We start from the raw sequence: 24,060 nt of genomic DNA on the forward strand, positions 1-24,060 counted from the left end.
CTGAGGTGTTGGAAGGTGCTGAAATACTACCATAGTGGGGCCATCTGAGTCCCTGAGATAGATAGGTGGATTGATAGAAAACCCAGCCAAGGGAAATGATATTGCCCATGTCAGAAAAGTCAAAGCCAATTACACGTGAGCTTTGGTCCATCTCTTGCTGGCATCACTGAGAAGAAGCAGCTCCCAAAGAGTGTCACAGATAAAATGACCAGAGCAAAGATCTTGTTTGTTACCTTTGGTTGCAGATGACAGGGAACCGGTGACATTTATCCCTATAAACCAGCAAGAACAGAGCCTGATTTCCTTCAATAACTAGGAGGAGGGGAACAGATAGTTCCTCTTTCACATTGACAAATTTGACATACTGCGTCACTCTGCCCCTGGTTTACACAAACATTATAAACATAAATCAGTTTCAAAAAGTAACCATGAGACCAAACAACAAATATTCAAAAATAATTATCTTGAAGGCTGACATGTCCCCAAAATGCCACGCTAGACACTACCTCAGTTTTCCAGGAAAAAAAACCCAGAGCCGAGCAAGTAGTAAAAAATCCAAACAAAAGGATTATCAGGTAGTTTTGTGCATAAAAGTACTTACATGGGGTCTCTATGATTTGTGGGGACATATTTTTTGTTATTCATGAACACTCAGACAACTACTGGGTATTACTGAAAACATCCCTGAATCCTGAACACTCACCAGTTTTTCCACTAACGATTATTTCTCAAAAAATTCACAACGAAGAGTGCATTATTCATCATTCTTATGCTTTGCCCTCCTGTTTAAAATATGTCCGTCCTATAGTCATGCAGCAGAAACAATGCAATGGGACGGAAACAACACAGTCACAAAGAAATGTAATGTAACAGTGCAAGGTCATGCACTTAGGGACTAACAACAAGAATTGTGCCAAAAGATGGTGATTTATCAGTTGGAAGTGACAGAGGAGGAGAAAGACCTGAGCGTATTGGTTGATCAAAGGATGACTATGAGCTGCCAATGTAATGCAGCTGTGAGAAAGGCTAATGCAGTCCTAGAAAGCATCAGGCAAGGTATTTCTAGTAGAGGCCGGGAAGTGTTAGCACCAGTGAGACCTCATCTGGAATGCTGTGTGCAATTCTGGTCTTCTGTGTTTAAGAAAGATGAATTCAAACCGGAACAGGTGCAGAGAAGGGCTCCTAGGATGACCTGAGGAATGGAGAAACCTACCTAATAAGAGGAGATTCCAAGAGCTTGGCTTGTTTAGCCTAACCAAATGAAGGCTATGGGGAGCAATGATTGCTCTCTATAAATACATCAGAGAAATAAATACCAGGGAATGAGAGGAGTTATTTAAGTTAAGCGCCAATGTTGACACAAGAAGAAATGAATTTAAACTAGCCATCAACAAGTTTAGGTTTGAAATTAGATGAAGGTTTCTAACCATCAGAGGAGTGAAGTTCTGGAACAGCCTTTCAAGGGGAGCAGTAAGATCACAAAAACCTAACTGGCTTCAAGACTGAGCTCGATAATTTTATGGAGGGGATGGTATAATCAGACTGCCTACAATGGCATGTAGCCAATCTGCAACAGCTGGTAGCAAATATCTCCAATGGCTGGTGATTGGACACTAGATGGGGAGGGCTCTGAGTTACTACAGAGAATTCTTTCCCAGGTATCTGGCTGTTGGTCTTGCCCACATACTCAAGGTCTAACTGGTGCCCTATTTGGGGTCAGGAAGGAATTTTCTCCCAGGTCAGATTGGCAGAGATTGTGCGGGGGTTTCACTTTCCTCTGTAGCATGGTGCACGGGTCACTTGCCGGTTTAAACTGGAGTAAATGGTGCATTCGCTGTAACTTGGAGTCTTTAAATCGTGATTTGAGGGCTTCAGTAACTCAACCAGGGGCTAGGGATCTATTACAGAAGTGGGTGGGTGAGGTCCTGTGACCTGCGATATGCAGGAGGTCAGACTAGATGATCATGATGGTCCCTTCTGGCCTTAAAGTCTGAGTAAGCAATACAACAATACAGAAACAATACAATCACAGAGAAAAAATGCAGTCTGACTCTATGATCAACCACACAGCGTGGATGAGATTCACTCTGTGCAGAGGGCCAACATAACATTTACATACCATTCAAAATCCCACCATGCCCAGCAAATCAAAGCAAACAGTGTATGAACAAACCGAAGGTGAAAATGGTTATTCCAAACTATTCTGTGATTGGAGAATATGTACTAAGCGCTTTGAGGTCAGGCCAGAGTTTTTATATATGCATGTCTAGTGCTGTGGGGCCCAAGTTTTGCACTGAGACCCTGGGAGATACTGTAATGTTAATATTCAAGATGAAAGAAAGTGGTTCTAGCCACTGCTGCTATCTGAACCTTGAGAGGCTAGGTCAGGTCAGTTATACCCCAGCACTGTGCACTACATTGGCAGGAAGAATGATGTCCATCAGCATCACCAGCGCTTTCTCTGTGCCAGATCTGGGGCTGATGTAAGCGACTGTTGGAAGTCAGGGCTGTAGGAAGCAGCCATGTGTGTAAACTGCTTTGAGATCCCTGAGTGGGCAGTGCTATGGATCCATAATTATCATCACTGCTGGAGGTAGGATACCAGCCTGGACCAGCCAATAGCCCTGTGTGGCATCAAGTATCGGGGAGGGGGGCATACTAGTCTGTATCCACAAAAACAGCAAGGAGTCTGGTGGCACCTTAAAGACTAACAGATTTATTTGGGCATAAGCATCTGAAGAAGTGGGTTTTTTACCCACGAAAGTTTATGCCCAAATAAATCTGTTAGTCTTTAAAGTGCCACCGGACTCCTCATTGTTCCTGTATGACATGGTCAATCCTATTCTTTGGAATCCATTCCCAAACCTCCCCTGTTTAACTCTCCGGTCAATGTATAACCCTGCTTCTCTTTTGCCAGGGTAGTGGAGAAGCTAATATATATTATACTATTATTTGATTTCCCTATGTAATATATTGTTACATCTGGCTTAAGAAGATTTTACAAAAGACCCTTTTCTCCCTCCCTGCTGCCTCTGGCTATGGCCCTTTTGTGTTCCTGACAAGTGAGCAAGAGGCCTCTGGTTAGGCAGAGTCGATGGCCAAAGAGTTTGACCTTGAAGCTAAACCCCTTTATTTACTCCCACTGGCTCACTGATTCCCTAGATTAGAACCAGTCATAATCCCACAATCATTAACCAGCAGACTCTTCCCTTCCAGGAGCAATTCTCTCCACAGGACTGGGAGAAGACAGTGAAACACAAGACATGAAGTACTTGTGGCACCTTAGAGACTAACCAATTTATTTGAGCATAAGCTTTTGTGAGCTACAGCTCACTTCATCGGATGCGTACTGTGGAAAGTGTAGAAGATCTTTTTATATACACACAAAGCATGAAAAAATACCTCCTCCCACCCCACTCTCCTGCTGCTAATAGCTTATCTAAAGTGATCACTCTCCTTACAATGTGTATGATAATCAAGGTGGGCCATTTCCAGCACAAATCCAGGGTTTAACAAGAACGTCTGGGGGGGGGGGGTAGGTAAAAACAAGGGGAAATAGGTTACCTTGCATAATGACTTAGCCATTCCCAGTCTCTATTCAAGCCTAAGTTAATTGTATCAAATTTGCAAATGAATTCCAATTCAACAGTTTCTCGCTGGAGTCTGGATTTGAAGTTTTTTTGTTGTAATATCACAACTTTCATGTCTGTAATCGCATGACCAGAGAGATTGAAGTGTTCTCCGACTGGTTTATGAATGTTATAATTCTTGACATCTGATTTGTGTCCATTTATTCTTTTACGTAGAGACTGTCCAGTTTGACCTATGTACATGGCAGAGGGGCATTGCTGGCATATGATGGCATATATCACATTGGTGGATGTGCAGGTGAACGAGCCTCTGATAGTGTGGCTGATGTTATTAGGCCCTGTGATGGTGTCCCCTGAATAGATATGTGGGCACAGTTGGCAATGGGCTTTGTTGCAAGTATAGGTTCCTGGGTTAGTGGTTCTGTTGTGTGGTATGTGGTTGCTGGTGAGTATTTGCTTCAGGTTGGGGGACTGTCTGCAGGCAAGGACTGGCCTGTCTCCCAAGGTTTGTGAGAGTGTTGGGTCGTCCTTCTACATCTGCTGCCCTCTCCCCAACCTCCAGCCCAGAGAGGAGGCCAGTACCTTTGGATAGTGGGGGGTTAGGGGGAGGGCAGCAGCTTCAGCAGATGTTACTGAGCACGCTCAGTACAAGCCAAGCAGCAACTCTGTGGGATCAGAGCATGTGACCTTCCCCCCACCCCCCCACACGCATCCGTCTCTGCTCCAGTCTGATACACCTCTTCTTAGCAACAAAAATCTTGATTGCATAGGGTGACCAGAAAGCAAGTGTGAAAAATCGGGACGGGGGGTGGAGGGTAATAGACACCTAGATAAGAAAAAGCCCCAAATATCAGGACTCTCCCTATAAAATCAGGACATCTGGTCACCCTATGATTGCAAGAGAACTGGAGTTGTGAGCACCCCTCAGTAATGTTCACATTCAGCTCAGCAGTGTGAACAGCAACCTTTCCAGAGCACCGTCAGCAAGCATTTTGGAATACTCTTAAACAGAATTTGGTTTCAACCATGTTTTCAGCCCTTCAGATTCACTTTCTGAAAGCTTTTTTGCAAGAAGAATTACGCTCTGAGAGAGTGCGTGCTGGGGTGTAGCTGAGATTTATTGAAATGAAACAGAACTCATTTGAGAGAAGTGTGCAGTGGTGACGGCATCCAATTGGGGAACAGAACCAACACCGTGTGACCTAGTATCCAATAACACATCTCTAATAACAAATTATCAATTATCAGAGGCGTAGCTATGTTAGTCTGTACCCACAAAAACAACGAGGAGTCCGGTGGCACATTAAAAACTAACAGATTTATTTGGGCATAAGCTTTCGTGGGTAAAAAACTACAGATGCAGGCATAAATATACTGGCACATGAAGAGAAGGGAGTTACCTTACAAGTGGACAACCAGGGTTGACAAGGCCAATTCAGTCAGGGTGGATGTGATCCACTCCCAATAATTGATGAGGAGGTGTCAAGACCAAGAGAGGGAAAATTGCTTTTGTAGTGAGCCAGCCACTCCCAGTCCCTATTCGAGCCCAAATTAATGGTGTTGCATTTGCAAATGAATTGTAGCTCTGCAGTTTCTCTTTGAAGTCTGTTTTTGAAGTTTTCTGTTGAAGGATGGCTACTTTTAAATCAGTTATTGAATGTCCAGGGAGATTGAATTGTTCTCCTACTGGCTTTGGTATGTTACCATTCCTGATGTCTGATTTGTGTCCATTTATTCTTTTACATAGGGACTGTCCAGTTTGGACAATGTACATGGCAGAGGGGCATTGTGTTATGAAAAGCTTCCAAAATCTGAGATTGAAGTGATTTAGGAATGATCACTTGCATTCCCCATAAGACGCAACCATCATTCACAGATGATTCACACTGATGTGACATGAGTTGTGTAAACTGGGGATTCTTTTGCTCCAGCACTGTACCCAGTAGTACCATCCCTTTCACAAGAGGAGCACATCATCTTTCGTGGTTTCTTTGTTGATGTCTGAACTAGTGCTGGTTAAACTATCCATCCCATTGAGATAGAAAACTTTGCCTGAAGTTTCTTTGGGTTGATGAAAACTTAGGCATGGCAGCCGCAACAGCCCATCTGCATTGCCATGCTGAGCCCGTTAATGGAACTGAATAGTATAGGAATGAACTGAAAGTAGCAATGCCCATAGTTGCATACAAGCAGCAGCAAATAGTTTCAGTCCCAAAATTGAAAGTAAAATGTGATGACCCATCAGCTCGGTAAACATGTCTACCAGGCAGGTAAGTATGGAACTTTCCAATTCTGAAGACAATTCTGAGAGCTTCTCTCTCTATCTGTGCATAGTTCTTCTCAGGAGTAGTGAGTGTTCAGGATGCAAAAGCAGTTGGTTTCTCCAGGCCATTAGGAAATACCTGGGAGGGAACTGCACCTACTCCATATGGTGAAGCATCACAAGCCAATTGCAATGATAGCGAAGCATTGAAATGTATAAGAACTTAGGCTGATGTCAACAGTTTTTCTTGCATAATGGCAGGTTTCAGAGTAGCAGCCATGTTAGTCTGTATCCGTAAAAAGAACAGGAGGACTTATGGCACCTTAGAGACTAACCAATTTATTTGAGCATAAGCTTTCTTGAGCTACAGCACTGAATGCATCCTATGAAATGAGCTGTAGCTCACGAAAGCTTATGCTCAAATAAATTTGTTAGTCTCTAAGGTGCCACAAGTCCTCCATTTCTTTTTAACAGTTTTTCTGTTACCTTAAATGCATGCACCCACACTCGCCAGTCCATTTCCATTTCTGATTTGCCTGTAATAGTCCAAGTAAAGGAGCCAATACTGTCTCCAGGTTAGGCAGACATTTTCCATAGTAGTTAAGCATTCCTAAGAATGAATGCAACTGTGACACGTTCTCTGGCTTGAAGAACCACCTTCTCTTTCTCTGGCAATTTCCTTAAGCATATGGCATCAATTATATGCCCAAGGTATTCAATTAAAGGTTTGAAAAACTCGGATTTGTCTTGATGTATTCTCAGTCCACAGTCTTCTAAACACCGCAAGACAGCATCCAAATTTTGAAGATGATCCTTTCCTGTAACAAGGATGTCATCAAAATAGCACTGAATCAAGAGGCAACCTGTACTATGATGCCAAGAGGCAACCTGTAGTAACAAAACAAGACTTTGTGTGTGTTGATTGGGAGATATGTGTTAGATACTGGCTCAATCTCCATTTGTAGGTATGCACTAAACAAATGTAATTTCCTGAAACATTGTCCATCACTAAGAGTAGCAAACAATTTTTCAATATGAGGTAGTGAATACTGGTCTGCAGATAAAACTGGTTTCAATGTCATGTTGAAAGCTTCACACATTCAGACAGAGACATCCTTCTTGATCAGTGGCTTGATGTGTGTAGCCCACTCCCTCTGCGAAACTGGTGACAAGACTCCAACGTTCACTAGATGGTCCAAATCAGCTTCCACCAGAGGCTTCAGAACATAAGGCAGAACTTTGGGCTTGCAATATTTCATCTGGCTGTCAGAGTTAACACTGAGCTTCACTGGCACATTGCTCATTGTTCTTTTTCAAAAACTTTGGCGGATCTGTCCAATATCTCTTGAAGATGTCGAGGTATTTTCATCATTGCCTTGATTTCAGTCCAATTCACCCTCAGCTTCTCAAGCCAAGCTATGCCAAATCATTGTGATACTTTCCTTCAATCACATACAGTGGTAAATTGTCCATCTAGCTGAACTTTCACCTTTTTGGACTAACTTTTTTCTAGTATAAATATTCAAAGCTGGAGCTTTCTTCCAGGGAACTCATGTCAAAGTCTGGTGATACGTAGATGCAGAAATCAGTGAAACAGCAGCTCCAGTATCCAAGCTCCATTCTTGTAGGAACTCTTTCAATCAAGGGTGTAACCCAGATGTGATCTTTGACTCCAGCTTCTGATAATACATGTGGTACTAGGTCTTGGTCAGTGTCACTAGAGCTTTTATCTTTTTCCACATCATGTGTTCCTGACTTCCATCCTTTCTTAGGTTCAGAGTTCATCGATATCTTCTTGGATGTACAGTTACTCTGCATAGCTGGTCGTTAAACTGTGCAACAGGGCATGGCAATGTGTCCTTTCTTCTGGCACTTTCTGAAAATAACCTGATGTACCCAGCAACCCTCAGTGTGCTTAGTTTGAGCACAATGGCTACATGGAAATTCCTTACTTTCCCATGGTCTCCCATCTCACCGATGCAGCAGGGGAACATCTCAGTCAGGGTGGGCAAACTTTTTGGCCTGAGGGCCACATCAGGTTTCCAAAATTGTATGGAGGGCCAATTAGGGAAGACTGTGCCTCCCCAAACAGCCAGGCGTGGCCCGGGCCCCACCCCCTATCCGGGCTTCTCACCCCCGACGTCCTCCCCAAGACTCCTGTCCCATCCAACCCCTCCATTCCCTATCCCCTGACTCCTCCCCACCCCCCGGGACCTCTGGCCCATCCACACAGACCCCGCTCCCTGTCCCCTGACCGCCCCCGGACCCCCGCCCCTACTACCTCCTGCAGCCCCATCCAACCCCTCCTCTGATTCCTGACTGCCCCTCCCCCTGGTCCCCTGCCCATCCCCATTCCCTGTCCCCTGACGGCCCCTCTGGGACCCCTGCCCCATCCAGCCCTCCCTGTCCCCTGACCGCCCCCAGAACCCCCACCCCTGACTGCCCCCCATGATTTCAGAGGGGTAGCCATGTTAGTCTGTATCAGCAAAAAAAGCAAGGAGTCCTTGTGGCACCTTAGAGACTAACAAATTTATTTGGGCATAAGCTTTTGTAGGCTAAAACCCACTTCATCAGATGCATGCAGTGGAAAATACAGTAGGAAGATATATATACACAGAGAACATGAAACAATGGGTGTTGCCATACAGACTGTAACGAAACCAATTAGTTAAGGTGGTAAAAACTATTTCCCCATGATAATTTTTTCCTCTACTGTTACTCACACTTTCTTGTCAGCTGTTTGAAATGGGCCATCCTGATTATCACTACAAAAGTTTTTTTTTCTCCTGCTGATAATAGCCCACCTTAATTGATTCGTCTCATTACAGACTCATGACCCTCTCCTGGCTGTGTGCTTATATGCACCTTTGGATGCTCTTGGGCTCCCTCTGCTAGCTATAGACCCTCAGTGCAACCTAAGCTGCTTACCTGCCTGCTTGTCTGCTAGCCCATGGCCAGTCAATAGGGCTGCATGCCTGTACTCATGGCTTCTTTGTTTGCACAAGCTCTGGGCAGGCAGCGGCCTATTCCTTTTTTCTGCTTCCATTTGCCTCCTTCCCTCTCTCTAGCTAACTGGTTCACACTGTCCCAGGAGCAAAGAGCTGCCTGTCACCATGTACCTCTGGGGGAACTTAACCTCTTTTTTCAATAGTATTATTTGATTACTTTTCCTTCATCTTGGGCAGGCAATGGGAGCACTGAATACTGGAGGGATATAAAAGCCTCGATGCCAAATGTATTTCTAGGGCCTGCAGAGTAGGAGACAGACAGACGCAGAGGGAGATGATGCTGTGGTGGCTTTATTGTTCTGGCTGCAAAACTGAAACTAACATGAAGGCGAGGCTTTGCACTGGAGATGGTGTAACGAGGCTGGTTCTGGTGGGACCCAACCAAGAGTGCCAATTCAGGACAAATTGCTACAAGCAGGGCTGTTACAGCCCAAGGCTGGGGTTTCTGTGCACACCAAAGCAAACCAAACCAGCCAAACAGAGAAGACTTTGGTTTTACCCCACTGGCTAACCACAAGTCACACAAGCAATTCCCTCAGACACTCCAGTTTCCCAGTATCCCCACCAGTGCCCCTCGTCATGGGGACAAATGGTTATGAAAACTGATACCCCAGTAAAAGAAAAAAGGTTCTCTCAATCCCAAAGGACCAAGCCCCAGACCCAGGTCAATATACAAATCAGATCTTACCCACAAATCATGCTGTTGCCAATCCTTTAGAATCGAAAATCTAAAGGTTTATTCATAAAAGGAAAGAAATACAGATGAGAGTTAGAATTGGTTAAATGGAATCAATGACATACAGCAATGGCAAAGTTCTTGGTTGAGGCTTGCAGCAGTGATAAAATAAACTGCAGGTTCAAATCCAGTCTCTGGAGAACACCCACAGCTGGGATGGGTCTTTCAGTCCTTGGTTCAAAGCTTCAGTGTAGCAAAGTCCCTCCAGAGGTAGGAAGCAGGATTGAAGACAAGATGGAGGAGCTGCAGCAGCTTTCTATAGTCTCTTGTCATGTGGTCTCTGCTTTCTTTGTTCCAAGGACAAGCTGCCCATCCCATGGCCTGGAAACACCTTAGAGTTCTGTCCATAGGCAGGTCCCTGCCTACCTGGCTGAGTCCCAAGGCGTGTCTACCTTCTCTCAATGGGTCACTTGTATAGCTGATGGTCCTTAATGGGCCATCAAGCAGGCTAGGCAGAGCTGGCACCAACTTGTCTGGGGTGCCACCCAGAAGCACAGCATAAGTTTGAAATACAAACAGTATAGAGCCAATACCTATATCTTTAAATACAAAAACGATACATGCAAACAGATAGCATAATCCTAACCAGCAAACCATAACCTCATCTTAGACACCTTATTTGACCCCCTTTATACACAATTTGGTGCCACTACAGGATCTTGGTTGCAACAATGATCTATATGGTCCCAATTCAAGTCAATAACATCACAGATGGACGGGGGGAATATAGAGTGCCTGGAACATTGAAAGGGCCAGGACATCACAGAAACCATAGTGTTATGCCAAGAGGTACTGGTGACTGCTTGAATCACAAACCTCATGGAGAGTGGTGTGAATGTACCCTTCAGTTCCCATAAGTCTCAGGATGAGTTCATCAGAAACCCCCACCTAAGACAAAAGGAGGGCTTGAGCCCAGCTACAAGTGTGGACTGAGTGGGCAGAGGCCTTTGCTGAGTAGTGTGGTGGGGGCTAAGGCAGGACACACAGAAATTGAGAACAGACAAAACAGAGGGAGGGGGTTGAGGCAAAAAGCAAGAAAGCCAAGCAGTAGCCTGTGCACACTGTGGACCCTGGAAAAGCTAGAGAGAGAGATTTTGAGTCTGGTGTTGGATAAAGAGGCCTGGGACTGTAATCCAGGGAATTGCTCCTTTGTTCTTGATTTCTTCTGTGTTCAGGACTTCGTACACTCTTTGTAAATAAACAAGCTTGCATCAAAGAAAATACCAGACTCCATCAAATTTCTGATTCCAATTGGAACATCCTCAGCAGGCAAGCAGCTCATCCAGTATTAAACTGGACAGCCCTGCTTTTGTCCCCCATCCAGTATTCAGACAAAACCAGATGTCTGGTATCAGAAGGGGGACACCATTTTGAGGAACATGCCACTCCATTGCTGCCACTGCGACCTCACACGCAAGCTGCCTGCTTTTAAAAATGGCGCCTCCCAAATGCATCATGACGTAGCATGAACCATTCGTCCAAGGTCACGCTGGTGGGGGCAGGGTCAGATGGCAAAAGGAGGCCCACACTGTTCCTGGAAGTACCAGAATGTCCATTATTCCAGGAATGCATGAGTGGCCACCCTAACGAGTCCCCGAGGTAGCCACTCTCATCAAGCTAGCGGGTGTATAACGACAGGGTAGCTGCTGGTCACACAGGCAGTGGTACAAATGCACCTGAAACCTGTGGGTACATACTCAACATGACAGCTATCAGCTGCTACACTACTATTTATACTCAGGCTAGCTTTCATCAAGCTAGTCCAAATACGTCTACATGAGCTGGGGATCGTGCCTCTAGCTCATAGTGTAGACATTGTCGGTAAGACCATGTCAAGGTTCCTTCCTCACTCTGAACTCTAGGGTACAGATGTGGGGACATGCATGAAAACCTCCTAAGCTTACTTTTACCAGCTTAGGTTAAAACTTCCCCAAGGTACAAACTATTTTACCTTTTGTCCTTGGACTTTCGCTGCCACCACCAAACATCTAACACCGGTTACTGGGAACGAGTCCGTTTGGAAACGTCTTTCCCCCCAAAACCCTCCCAAGTCTTACACCCCTTTTCCTGGGGACGGTTTGATAAAAATCCTCACCAATTTGCATAGGTGAACACAGACCCAAACCCTTGGATCTCAAGAACATGGAAAAAGCAATCAGTTTCTTAAAAGAAGAATTTTAATAGAAGAAAAAGTAAAAGAATCACCTCTGTAAAATCAGGATGGTAAATACCTTACAGGGTAATTAGATTCAAAACATAGAGAATCCCTCTAGGCAAAACCTTAAGTTACAAAAAGATACAAAAACAGGAATATCCATTCCATTCAGCACAGCTTATTTTACCAGCCATTTAAAGAAATCAGAATCTAACGTATATCTAGCTAGATTACTTACTAAGTTCTAAGACTCCATTCCTGTTTTGTCCCCGGCAAAAGCATCACACAGACAGAGAGAGAGGCTTTGTTTTTCCCTCCCCCCAGCTTTTGAAAGTATCTTGTCTCCTCATTGGTCATTTTGGTCAGGTGCCAGTGAGGTTATCCTAGCTTCTTAACCCTTTATGGGTGAAAGGGTTTTTTCCCCTGGCCAGGAGGGATTTTAAAGGTGTTTACCCTTCCCTTTATATTTATGACAGACCAGCTAAGCTCCAGGATGGAAACCATGGCCAACAAGCCCTCCACTCCTCTGGCCCCATGGGACTCTACAATAAGGGTAAAGCTCATCTGGGCAGGATGCAATACTTTCTCAGGAACCAGTCCAAGACTGTGCAATGAGCTCCCCAAGAACCAAGGACCATCCCAAACCTCTCCACCTTCTGCTTCTAGGGAAAGGCAGGTTTCGTTGGTCTTGCCTTCTCTAACAAAGCCCTGGTCTACACTACGAGTTTAGGTCGAATTTAGCAGTGTTAGATCAGTTTGACCCTGCACCCGTCCACACGACGAGGCCATTTACTTCGACTTAAAGGGATCTTAAAATAGATTTCTGTACTCCTCCCCTGACGAGGGGATTAGCGCTGAAATCGACCTTGCCAGGTCGAATTTGGGGTAGTGTGGTTGCAATTCGACGGTTTTGGCCTCCAGGCGCTATCCCAGAGTGCTCCATTGTGACCACTCTGGACAGCGCTCTCAACTCAGATGCACTGGCCAGGTAGACAGGAAAAGGCCCACGAACTTTTGAACCTCATTTCCTGTTTGGCCAGCGTGGCAAGCTGCAGGTGAGTGCTGATCTCTTCAGCAGAGGTGACCATGATGGAGACCCAGAATCGCAAAAGAACTCCAGCATGGACTGAAAGGGAGGTATGAGATCTGATCACTGTATGGGGAGACGAATCCATGCTATCAGAATTCTGCTCCAAAAGATGAAATGCCCAAACATTTGAAAAAAATCTCCAAGGGCATGAGGACAGAGGCTATAACAGGGACACACAGCAGTTCCACATGAAACATAAGGAGCTCAGGCAAGCATACCAAAAAACCAGAGAGGCAAATGGCCGCTCGAGGTCAGAGCCCCAGACATGCCACTTCTATGATGAGCTGCATGCCATTCTAGGGGATGCAGCCACCGCTACCCCACCCCTGTGCTTTTACTCCATCAGTGACTTATCACGCAACAGGGATGCGCATTTTGGGGATGAGGCAGATGAGGAAGAGGTTAAAGATAGCACACAGCAAGCAAGCGGAGAAACCGTTTTCCCCAAGAGCCAGGAACTGTTTCTCACCCTGGATCTGGAGCCAGTACCCCCCGAACCCACCCAAGGAGGGCTCCCGGACCCGCCAGGTGGAGAAGAGACCTCTAGTGAGTGTTCCTTTGTAAATATAATACATGGTTTAAAAGCTAGCGTGTTTAATGATTAATTTGCCCTGGCATTCACGGCCAGTACAGCTACTGGAAAAGTCTGTTAATGTGTCTGGGGATAGAGCGGAAATCCTCCAGTAACATCTCCATAAAGCTCTCCTGGATGTACTCCCAAAGCCTTTGCAAAAGGTTTCTCGGGAGGGCAGCCTTATTCCGCCCTCCATGGTAGGACACTTTACCATGCCAGGCCTGTAGCACATAGTCTGGAGTCATTGCATAACAAAGCATGGCACTGTATGGTCCCAGTGTTTGCTGGCATTCAAGCAACATCCGTTCTTTATTGTTATCCTCAGGAGAGTAATGTCATTCATGGTCACCTGGTTGAAATCGGGGAATTTTATGAAGGAGACATTCAGAGGTGGCCGTTCCTGCTGGGCTGTGTGCCTATGGCTGCACAGAAATCTTTCCTGCTGTTACCCACGCGGTAGTGGGAGGGGTGAAGCAATCATCCCAGAGAATTGGGTGTGTGGGGGGTTAGTTGGGTTTGTGCTGCACGTTAACCTGAAAACCGCAGCCCCTCCTTTTAAATGGCCAACCCAACGGCTGCTTGGTATGGGAAAGGAGGGCGCTGCTGTTTGAAACCATTTCCACATGTTATGAAGGTTAAAGAAGCCAAACGACTGTGGCTTACCATGGCTGCCTGCAAGCCAAATTCTGTTGCCTGCCAGCCCTGCATGTGCGATCTCTCACACCGTACTGGCAGACCCTCAATAGAAGAGGCAAAATGCGACCTTGTCCCGAATGCACAGGTGCTATGTAATGTTAACAGCAAAGTTCACCCTGGAAGAGTCAACCCATTGTTCTCTAAAATGTGTCTTTTTAACTACTACTCTCTCTTTTTTTTCCTCCCGCAGCTGCAAATGTTTCAACGCTCACACTGTCATCTCCGTCCCCGAGGCTAGCAAAGATTGGAAGGTGAAAAAAACGCACTCACGATGAAATGTTCTCTGAGCTCATGCAGTCCTCCCGCACTGAAAGAGCCCAGCAGAAAGCGTGGAGGCAGACAATGTCAGAGTCCAGGAAAGCACAATATGAACGTGAGGACAGGTGGCGGGCTGAAGATAATAAGTGGCGGGTTGAAGATGATAGCAGGGGCGGCTCTACCAATTTTGCCGCCCCAAGCAGTCACTGCCGAATTGCCACTGCCCCACCAGCGGCAGAGCTGCTGCCAAATTGCCGCCATGCCTGGAAGAGCAGAGGAGCTGCCGCCCAAAAGCCACCATGGTACAAGGACTGCTGCCCCATTCTGAATGCCGCCCCAAGCACCGGCTTGGAAAGCTGATGCCTGGAGCCGGCCCTGGATGATAGGTGGCATCAGCTTGCTGACAGAAGGCAGGAGTCAATGCTGAGGCTGCTGGAGGATCAAACTGATATGTTCCGGGATATATTTGAGGTGCAGAAAAGGCAGCATGAGCACAGACCCCCGCTACAGCCCCTGTGTAACCAACCACCCTCCTCCCCAAGTTCCATAGCCTCCTCACCCAGATGCCCAAGAACGTGGTGGGGGGCCTCCGGGCACCCAACCACTCCAGAGGTCTGCCCAAGTAACAGAAGGCTGGCATTCAATAAGTTTTAAAGTGCAGTGTGGCTTTGTCCTTCCCTCCTCCCCGACCCCTCCGGGCCTACTTTGGCAGTTATCCCCCTATTTGTGTGATGAATTAATAAAGAATGCATTAATTTGAAGCAACAATGACTTTGTTGCCTCTGCAAGCGGTGATTGAAGGTGGGAGGGGGGGGTGGTTAGCTTAAGAACCTGAAGAGAAGAGAAGAGAAGAGAAGAGAAGAGAAGCATCATTGGCTATCGAGCAAGACTTTTGTTCCCTCCCCAGACTTTTGTTTCCCTGACTTCTCAGAGGTCTATATACTCCATTATGTCTTCCACTTTTTGTGCACCCCCACCCCCCGGCTGCCCCTGAGTTCACAGGATATAATATAATCACAAATAATAGTTCTATATGCTGACACAACTTAGCCCCTCCCCAGTGTTTCTGAAATTAAACCCCTAGCATAAAATCGAATCTAATAGGGATGGGAGGGCTCAGGTATGTAAAGTTAAGGGTGTGCTGAAATGCTTTGCTATACTGGAGCATGAGTTTAGTGCTACAAGCTATATTGCAATTAGGGGTGGCTCCAATTAGGCAGGAAAACAATAGATAGCAATAAAACAATGAAATCCAGCATCTGTGTTCTGTTTAAGTGGTACACTAATTACCAGCTTCTGTGTGTGAACACGTGGCATTAACTATAAGCATCACAGTGTCTTCTCATCGCCGTTTGGTTAAGTGGCAGAACTAGTTTGGGACTATTCAAAGCAGAATCTAAGGTCCTGCATTCAAAACAAGCAAACAAACAACTTTTCTTGTTTGAATTTAAAATTGAGCTGCCAAATTTTCAAATGGGAGTGCTGGTGCCTTAATGTAGGCACCTAAATCCATATTCAGAGAGCCTGAATTTTAGAGGTGCCCTGAACACTTGCCTTTCTCAGTGCTTTCAGCACCCTGCTGGGCTGGCCCTGGAATCCGCATTTCCCTAACACAGACTTTCCCCTTCCAATCATCCCACTCATCTTCCTCAGCAGCTTAGTGACCCTGGTCACTGCACATTGTCCCTTAGGGGAACTGCAAGTGATTTCACGCTCAGGGTGACAGTCACGCAGTACGTAGAGCCAGCACAAGGCCTAGGCATCGCTGAAGTGCCATCTAGACCCTATTGTGAAGGACTAAGTGGGACGTCAGAGATGTCTCGGTCCTGTGCTGGCCCTTTGCATGGGGGTGAAGTGCATCCTCAGCACATCTTGGACCTGGTTATTCCATGTACTGAATCAAGTGAAGGCACTAGTAGCTGACAGTGTTCTGCACCTCCTAGGAGGCACTGAGCAGCTCGCAGTATTGGGCCATTGGTTGCCTTTGATCTCCATCACAGCTGGGCTACAGAGGCTTACAGTGATGCATTCAAGCATAAACACCAAGCAACAGACATAAAACTTCAAACAGGATGATCAAGGCGTATTGTTATCTTTTATTTGGCCTCATTTTCATGCAGGCACTTCAGCTGGCTCTTTGCCAAGGAGATTATAATTGACCCTAGCCAGTGACAGTGGTGTCTTAGTTACACAGTAACCACAGGGGAACCCTTTAAAAATCACACCTTGTTGTCTTCAGGTTAAAGGAAACCAGGTCCAAAGAACTTCTAGGCGAGGTGAGAGCTCAGAGGCACTTCCCGAGACTTCTGGTCACCATGAACACTCTCCTAAGTGCAGTTCTGTGTCTGTGCACCCTGGCAGCTTTCTCTGACTGTGTCACAGTCCAGGTAAGAGTTTTTTAATTCCTCCTGCAGCCCCAGGTGCATCACATAGGGCCAAGCAGGATTAGCCTGTGGCAACAAACTGGAAAATACCCGCGCTTCTGACAGTCTATCATTAGTTTAATCTTTAATAATACCCCAAAAGGGCAGGAAGCGATGAGCGTGCAATATGGCTGGTCATGCAGGAGGTTGCTACTGATGCGCTAACTTTGACCAGATTGTGTAAGGAATAAATTCCAGTGTGAGCGGGCCCAGTTGTGTAGCGCGTGCCAATTCAGGAACAAAACCCCGCCCAGTGTTTATTTTAAAAAACCCAAATCAACGAACCAAAAAATAAACAAACAAAAGACGTGACATTGGCAAGCCACCACCTCGTTCGCTTTGCCTGTGTTTATATCCCTTCCCCACTCCCTGTCACCCTGCTCATGTGTTAAAGCCCTTCTCCACATTCTGCGCCAGTCCTTTGCATTTAGGTTGTAAGGTCTTTGAGGCAGGGTCTTTCTCTTACTCTGTTTGTTCAGCAAAATGGAGCTTTGATCTTGATGGACCCTCTTGGTGCTGCAATCAATAATACAAATAACACTTATAACCATGATCATAATCAGTTTCTTCCTCTGCTAGGCAGGTGGCTATTGGCTTGTCCCCCTCTGTCCCCTATAACTGCAGTAACCATGATGCCCCAGGTATTTCAGTACATAAATTTGGGTTTAACAGGTCCCTGGGTTTGATTTTAAACTAGTGCCTGATTTTTTTCGGAAATAACTGAGAACGTAGAAAGGTGCAGTGAGATAAAACTCAGCAGGCAGCCTACGTGTCAGACAAGGGGCAGATGTATTTAGGAAAGAGGTGGGGAGGATAAAGAATTTGGGATTAGAAAAAAAAACCATATACAACACACTAACTTAATGACCAGTATCACAAAGCCTAGTCAAAAATATCTAATAAAGCATAAGGTTTCCTCAAAATCAACACTTTCCTTCAGGAAAAGAGGGATTTTGGCTGAATTTTCCATTAGGAAAATCTAAACAAGTATTTTATTCAGGTCAATATTAATGTATGTGTCCTCCTGAGCTGCCGCAGTGCCTCATGGGAGTTGTCGTTTGGGTGCCTCATGCTCCCATTCTACCCTATAGGCCATGGACAGACTACATTTCCCTTGATGCATCATGATGTCTTCCTGTGGCACATTGTGGTGCATCGTGGAACCGCCATGGTTCGGTAGGCCTGGTTACATCAAGGTATGTCAGCACTTGCTCACACAAGTGATCTGTAAGGCCTGCTCAGGCTTGTGTGGCCATGGTGTGACTCCTCTGCTCAGATACCTGTCAGCATCCTATCTCACCCTCCTCAGATGGACAGTAGAAGTGCAGAGGGTGGCTCTCATCCACCTCCCTGATCCTACTCCTTCCGCTGGGGGCTGTTTGGCAAAGAGAAGCAGGTCCAACGAGGGATACTCCATAGGACTCTCCTCTCCTCTCCCTTATCTCCTCAGGCACCTTCTAGAGGCTGGGATTATATAAATGTTTACTGTCCCGAGTATAACTAATCTTACACTGGTATATCGCACCTTTCTATCCAAATGATCACAAAGCCACACAAACACTATGGGTGACATTCAGCCATCTGCACAGGGCAGCATATGCCCTATCCACCACTGTCATCCCTTAGTTTGAAAGCTTGCTTTCCCTCTGGTCAGGATAAATGTCACCACAGAGACATAGGCATCACCTCACTTTACACTGAAATGCAACCATCTCTAGGGTTGAATTAAAGCATGCCACGATTTCAAGACCAGAAGGGACTATTGTGATCATCTAGTCTGACCTCCTGTAGAACATAGGACACAGAACTGACCTGAAATAATTCCTGTCCGAAGTAGAGCAGATCTTTAAAAAAAACATCCAATCTCGACATTAAAATGGTCAGTGATGGAGAATCCACAACGACCCTTGGTAAATTGTTCCAATGGCTAATTACCCTAACTGTTAAAAAGGTATGTCTTATTTCCAGTCTGAATTTGTCTAGCTTCAACTTCCAGCCATTGGATTGTGTCAGACCTTTCTCGGACAGATTGAAGAGCCCAATCTTAAATATTTGTTCCCCATATAGATATGGATAAACTAGGGTCAAGTTGCCCCTTAACCTTCTCTATGTTAAAACTAGACAAATTGAGCCCCTTGAGTCTATTACAAAAGCCAGGTTTTCCAACCCTTTAATCATTCTCATGGCCCTTCTCTGAACCCTCTCCAGTGTATCAACAGCCCTTTTATAGAGCTCCACAATAAGAGTAGAGCAGTATCAGTAATAAGTTGACATAACTCTGCACCGTTTTTAATGCTTTGTAAACAGCAGTCAGGAAGTGAAGGGAAACTATTGTAAATAAACGGCAGCAGGTGGCAATCCTGAACCTGGCTTCTCCTAACACAACGGTTATAACCTGTAAAGGTCAGACTGCCATGCTACATCAGGGGAGAACATAGGTCAGTTCATTAGAAAAAGGAGTCTGAAGGCCAGGAGATGACAATGCCAGCTGCTTTGCTGACTCACTCTGCAATCACTGGACCTCCCTTGTGCTTCATTCAGCCAAGCTGAGATAGCCGAGTAAAGAGCCCGAGCTTCTCTGGAAGCTGAAAGTGCTGGGGATGTGGGTGAGACAGGTGGGGGATCCTGGGACAGTGGCCAAGGTAAGTGGAGGAGAAGGCTGGAAAGGTGTGTGCAGCAGTGGAGGAACTTTGGGAAGTTGACTAATGCATTCAATGGGAGAATATCACCATGTTTTCTGTCCCACATCATCTGAGCAAATACCCTGTGTTGTCATGGATGCCTCCTCCTTCTGTGCACAAAGGAATTTCCATAACAGAACAACGCAAGGCTCCATCTAATCTAGTAGCCTGAATTTAGCAGTGTCCAGTGCCAGATGGTTCAAAGACACATATAAAGTTGAGTTCTCCTGCATGCACCAGTCTTTATCCAACTGCCCTTGAACAGTCAAGGATTTCTGTAGCGTGGGGTATAAAATCCAGGGAATGGACCAAATTGTGGAGTTACTTTTGATTTACACCAGTGTAACAAAGAGTAATTTGGCCCCATCAGGGACTAGATTCTGCCACCATTGCTCCTGCTGAGTAATGTCACACTTCATGAGTATCCCACTGAAAATAAAGGGTCTATTTGTGTATTAAGGTTCTGCTCAAAGGGGGTAAAGATGGCTGTATGGAGACTTATGCTGGGATGTCTGGGCTAATGTGTGGGCTTCTACTAAGGTAGCCTTCTTAGAAGAAAGACTTAATCCATATACAAGGCTCTAGGACTCTCAAACTGCTGTAGACTGAAGAGGGACAGAGTGAGTTTCAGTGTGTGTCTCTCTTTGGCAGGTGGGAAAGTTCTCATTCTCCCTGGAGTCTGTGAAGAAGCTGAAAGACCTCATGGACAGTTCTGTGACCAGGAATCCACAGCTGCTTAGTGCCAGATCCACCTTTCTGTGTGCCAGCCCTGACCTTCCCATGGAGTTCCTGAGTCTCTGTGACACAACAGACGCTGACCAGATATTTCAGGATTTACGTAGGTGTTTACTGTTGGTACCCTAGAAGCCAGCCATGTTCAGTAGGGAAAAATCCTGCCCTAAGCATCCCACAATGCTGCTTTGCCTTTCCACTCTCAGCACACTCTACTCCCCACATGCCCCAACGCTCTAGTACCCTGTGAGTCTCCAGGCTGAACATTGTGAGGCCATCGGATTCCCACTACAGTGTGGGGTTTGATTTCCCATTTCTCTCTCTGTCTTGGGGAGGATTTTCTCCCAGGAGAAATTCAGTGTTGATCAGCTGCATGCAGCTCTTTCACTTCCTTCCCCTTGTGGTTCATGTACATTCCCTCAGAGACTCTGTCACCCTCCAGGAGGCCTGTGTCCCACCCCTCAGAGCAAAGGGGCTCTCTGTTTGGCTGTGAAGTGTGACAGGTATGTACTGACCAGGCACCATGGCTTGGAAGGGTCTGTGGCACTGTCAGCAGTTGGAGTGCCCCTGGCATTAGAGGAAAGGGAGAAGCCAGCCCTAATCTTATCTGTTGTCTTTGATTTTAGAACCCATTGCAAGTTCCCCCGAGCTTTGTGAGATTTGTGCTTTTGCTGCATGTGCCGGCTGTTGAAGAGAGTCTTCCTCAGCCTCCAGCCCTGGGAGGTATTACAGCAGCACTGCTCCAGCGCCCTCCATTGCCCTTCAACCTCCGCTTTCTGCTGACCCGAGAAGACAAGACAGTGACACTATGACTCCTTCCATCTTCTCAACACCTCTCCCTCATGGCAGCTTCAGTATTGCCAGCACTGAACATTGAAAATCATCAGCCAGACCCCACCTCACAAATAAAAAATGATAAATCTGGAGGGGTTTTTTATTTGTCTTCTAGTTTCTGAGCCTATAGGGAACACTCCGGCCATGTTTTAGACATTTTCTCCTCTACTATGAGGGACGGAAACTTAAGTTTGTGTTTTAAATGATAGACTCTCACATAATCACTTGACTCCAGGAGCTGGTGCTTTACAATACACCAAATATCACAAAATGCACAATAAATTCAGAAGAGTTGGCAATCTCTAAACCACACAAGAGCCAGCAACATGGTGTTCATTCTTATCTGTCCACCAGGCCTGCTCCCCACTCCATAAACCCATCATTTATTTATTAGGGAACAGGCAAAGCACTAATTTTCTTCAAACATACACTTCAAACCTTCATCTATTTTGAGATTTTAGCTAGAAATTAAACCTTCATTGAGCACTGAAAAATCTTTGGATGAGGATTTTTTAATTCCAATTTTAGGCCAAGACCGGGAATAGAACCATAAGGGCCAAAATTAAGCGTGTCAATAAAAGCTGTCCTCACGAACGCCCCAGTCCAGAAATCTCATTGGAACCTGATTCTGCAAGATTCTCAGGGTCAGGGCCTGATCCTGCAGGCTAGCTGCCCATACTTGATCACAAATAATTTCCCACGTCAATGTTTCCTTCGGAGCACAGGTGAGCAAATAACTGAGGTTTTGGTTTAGTGGCTGAACCAAACAATCTGGTAGGGGTTGACCTGAAACATATTTTTCATGTTTGTTTTGTTTTTTCTCACTGAAAGGAAAAAACCAAAAAAGAAAATGTTGTTGCCCATCAAACTAAATATTTTGTTCAACCCAAAACAATTTTTTTCTATGTTTTCATTTAGTTTGCAAGTGATTTTTATCTTTCCTTTTTAAACACAAATCTAACTCCACTTGGAAATAAAACATTGTTTCAGAATAAAAAGAATGTTTCCTTTAAAACCTGTTGAGAAGAAACATTTTGACTTTGGGGAATTCCACCCCCCACCCCCAGCTGAAACTGTCGCCTGAATTTGACCCAAATTCACAAATAGGTTTGGTGGACTGCATTTTTCGGTGAATAAAATATTCATCTGAAAAATTTCAAGCCAGCTCAACTCCTGCGTCAGGACCAGCCAGTCAGAACAAAATAGAACAGCACCATGGCAGCAACTGCTCCTCCATGCTGCAGACAGACCCACACATCAGGAGTTAGGCAGAATGGATAGGAAAAGCATTACACATTTTTCAATTAACTACCCCAATGGGCAGGTGCCTACATCATCTCTAGCCCCCTAGGGGGCTGCGTCAGTAGAGAGCATGAAGACTGATGAAGCCTGGAGAGGGAACGGCTCTCTCCCTGCAGAAGTGGTCCCCCCAGCTCAGGCTTTGTGGAAAATTAGCAGAGCAGTGTGTGGGACAAGTGTCGACTGACACTGCCCAGGCTAGGCATGTCTCATGGAGAGATGATTTCAGCCTTCTATCTAGGTCTCTTTGTACAGCAACTTCACCAGCACCAAAAAAATACAATTAAATGAATTGACAAGGGGCTGAGGGTCAGGACTGTCCACTTGTGGAGAAACATGGCCTATGGCCAGCATAAGTAACATGCTGTATTTCTTTTCTCTGCCTCTTTGCATTGTGTGGGAACTATGCCAATAATGTGAGTTGTCTTTCTTCAGCTGACTGGCCAGTTCCACCATCCCCTCTGAGTGGTCCCCAAGGGGAGTTCTTTCACCTTTCTTTCTAGTGAAGATTCACCCTCACTATTTACTCTCAGAATTTGAGAACATGGAGCAGAGAGAGCAATAAATGATTGTGTAAAGCACGCTCATGCAAACTTGAATTTCATGCATAGCAGCTTATAAACATAGTCAGAAGCCTTCCCACACACACTTTCCACAAATAAACAACACCACGTCCTCTCCCTTTAAAACTATTGTAACATTGCAGTCTGCCCTTCTGGCCTCCAGCCATCCACAGGCTCTTTTGTCTTCCAACAAAACAATCCAACCTGTGGCCTAAATTCTATTTTACATCTCTGTCTTGGACCTCTCTCCAAACCAACATTCAACCCCTGACTCAGATAGGAATGACAAAAAATATCACTTTGTGTTTATTCAGGAAACCAGAGATGTCTTTTCCACATGCATTCATAGAATATCAGGGTTGGAAGGGACCTCAGGAGGTCATCTAGTCCAACCCCCTGCTCAAAGCAGGACCAATCCCCACTTTTTTTTTGGCCCCAGATCCATAAATGGCCCCCTCAAGGATTGAACTCACAACCCTGGGTTTAGCAGACCAATGCTCAAAACTACTGAGCTATCCCTCCCCCCTAAAAAAAGCAGGGGGGCTTTGAGGCTCCCAGCCGGTCTTGCAGAACAAGGGGCTACTACCGTTTACATCATTATTTACAACATTTCAAGCAATCATCTTGAATTCATTCAGCTGCAAACCTTCTCAAACCTAAAGCTTAGTTACCTTTTCTCCCCCAGAACCTCAACATACCCTGGTTTCAGGCTGACCTTGTGTTATTCTAACCTGATCAAAGCCAGCAAGTATTGGAAATCTGATAGGAAAGCAAAGATTTGACAGATTTCCCTTCTAAATTCCAGACCAAAATAAGCTTCTAAATTTCCTATTTATCCAAATTACAACTACGCATGGTTCCAGACCACCCACATGTTACCCATTGCTAACCAGGATAGGTGTGAATGACCAGTAGCATAGAGATGTCACAGAAAGAAATTCATATTTGGACGCACACATCTGGAGGCAAAGCCAGAGTCATGAAAGATTTAGTAAAGGAGGAAACTGAAACCTAACGTGGATACCTGTGAATACAGGAAGTGCTTGGATCAACCTTCAACTGAGACTCAGCAAATAATAATGTGTGCAAGTCAGCAAGACATAAATATCAAAGGAAAGTTGGGTTTTATTTTCCATGCAAACAAATGAGGGTACCTTG

General features: G+C 45.5%; 1 protein-coding gene across 1 annotated transcript; it reads left to right on the forward strand.

Annotated features, from left to right (window-relative positions):
* The first annotated feature begins 16,678 nt into the window (after positions 1-16,678).
* Positions 16,679-21,018, forward strand: GUCA2A (guanylate cyclase activator 2A). The gene is made up of 3 exons (XM_073316895.1): positions 16,679-16,757; positions 20,126-20,312; positions 20,833-21,018. The coding sequence occupies exons 1-3, from the start codon at positions 16,686-16,688 to the stop codon at positions 20,895-20,897; spliced, it is 324 nt and encodes a 107-aa protein (XP_073172996.1). The 5' UTR covers positions 16,679-16,685; the 3' UTR covers positions 20,898-21,018.
* The last annotated feature ends 3,042 nt before the right edge of the window (positions 21,019-24,060 follow it).

The sequence above is a fragment of the Lepidochelys kempii genome, chromosome 18 (genome assembly GCF_965140285.1).
Source record: "Lepidochelys kempii isolate rLepKem1 chromosome 18, rLepKem1.hap1, whole genome shotgun sequence".
NCBI lineage: Eukaryota > Metazoa > Chordata > Testudines > Cheloniidae > Lepidochelys > Lepidochelys kempii.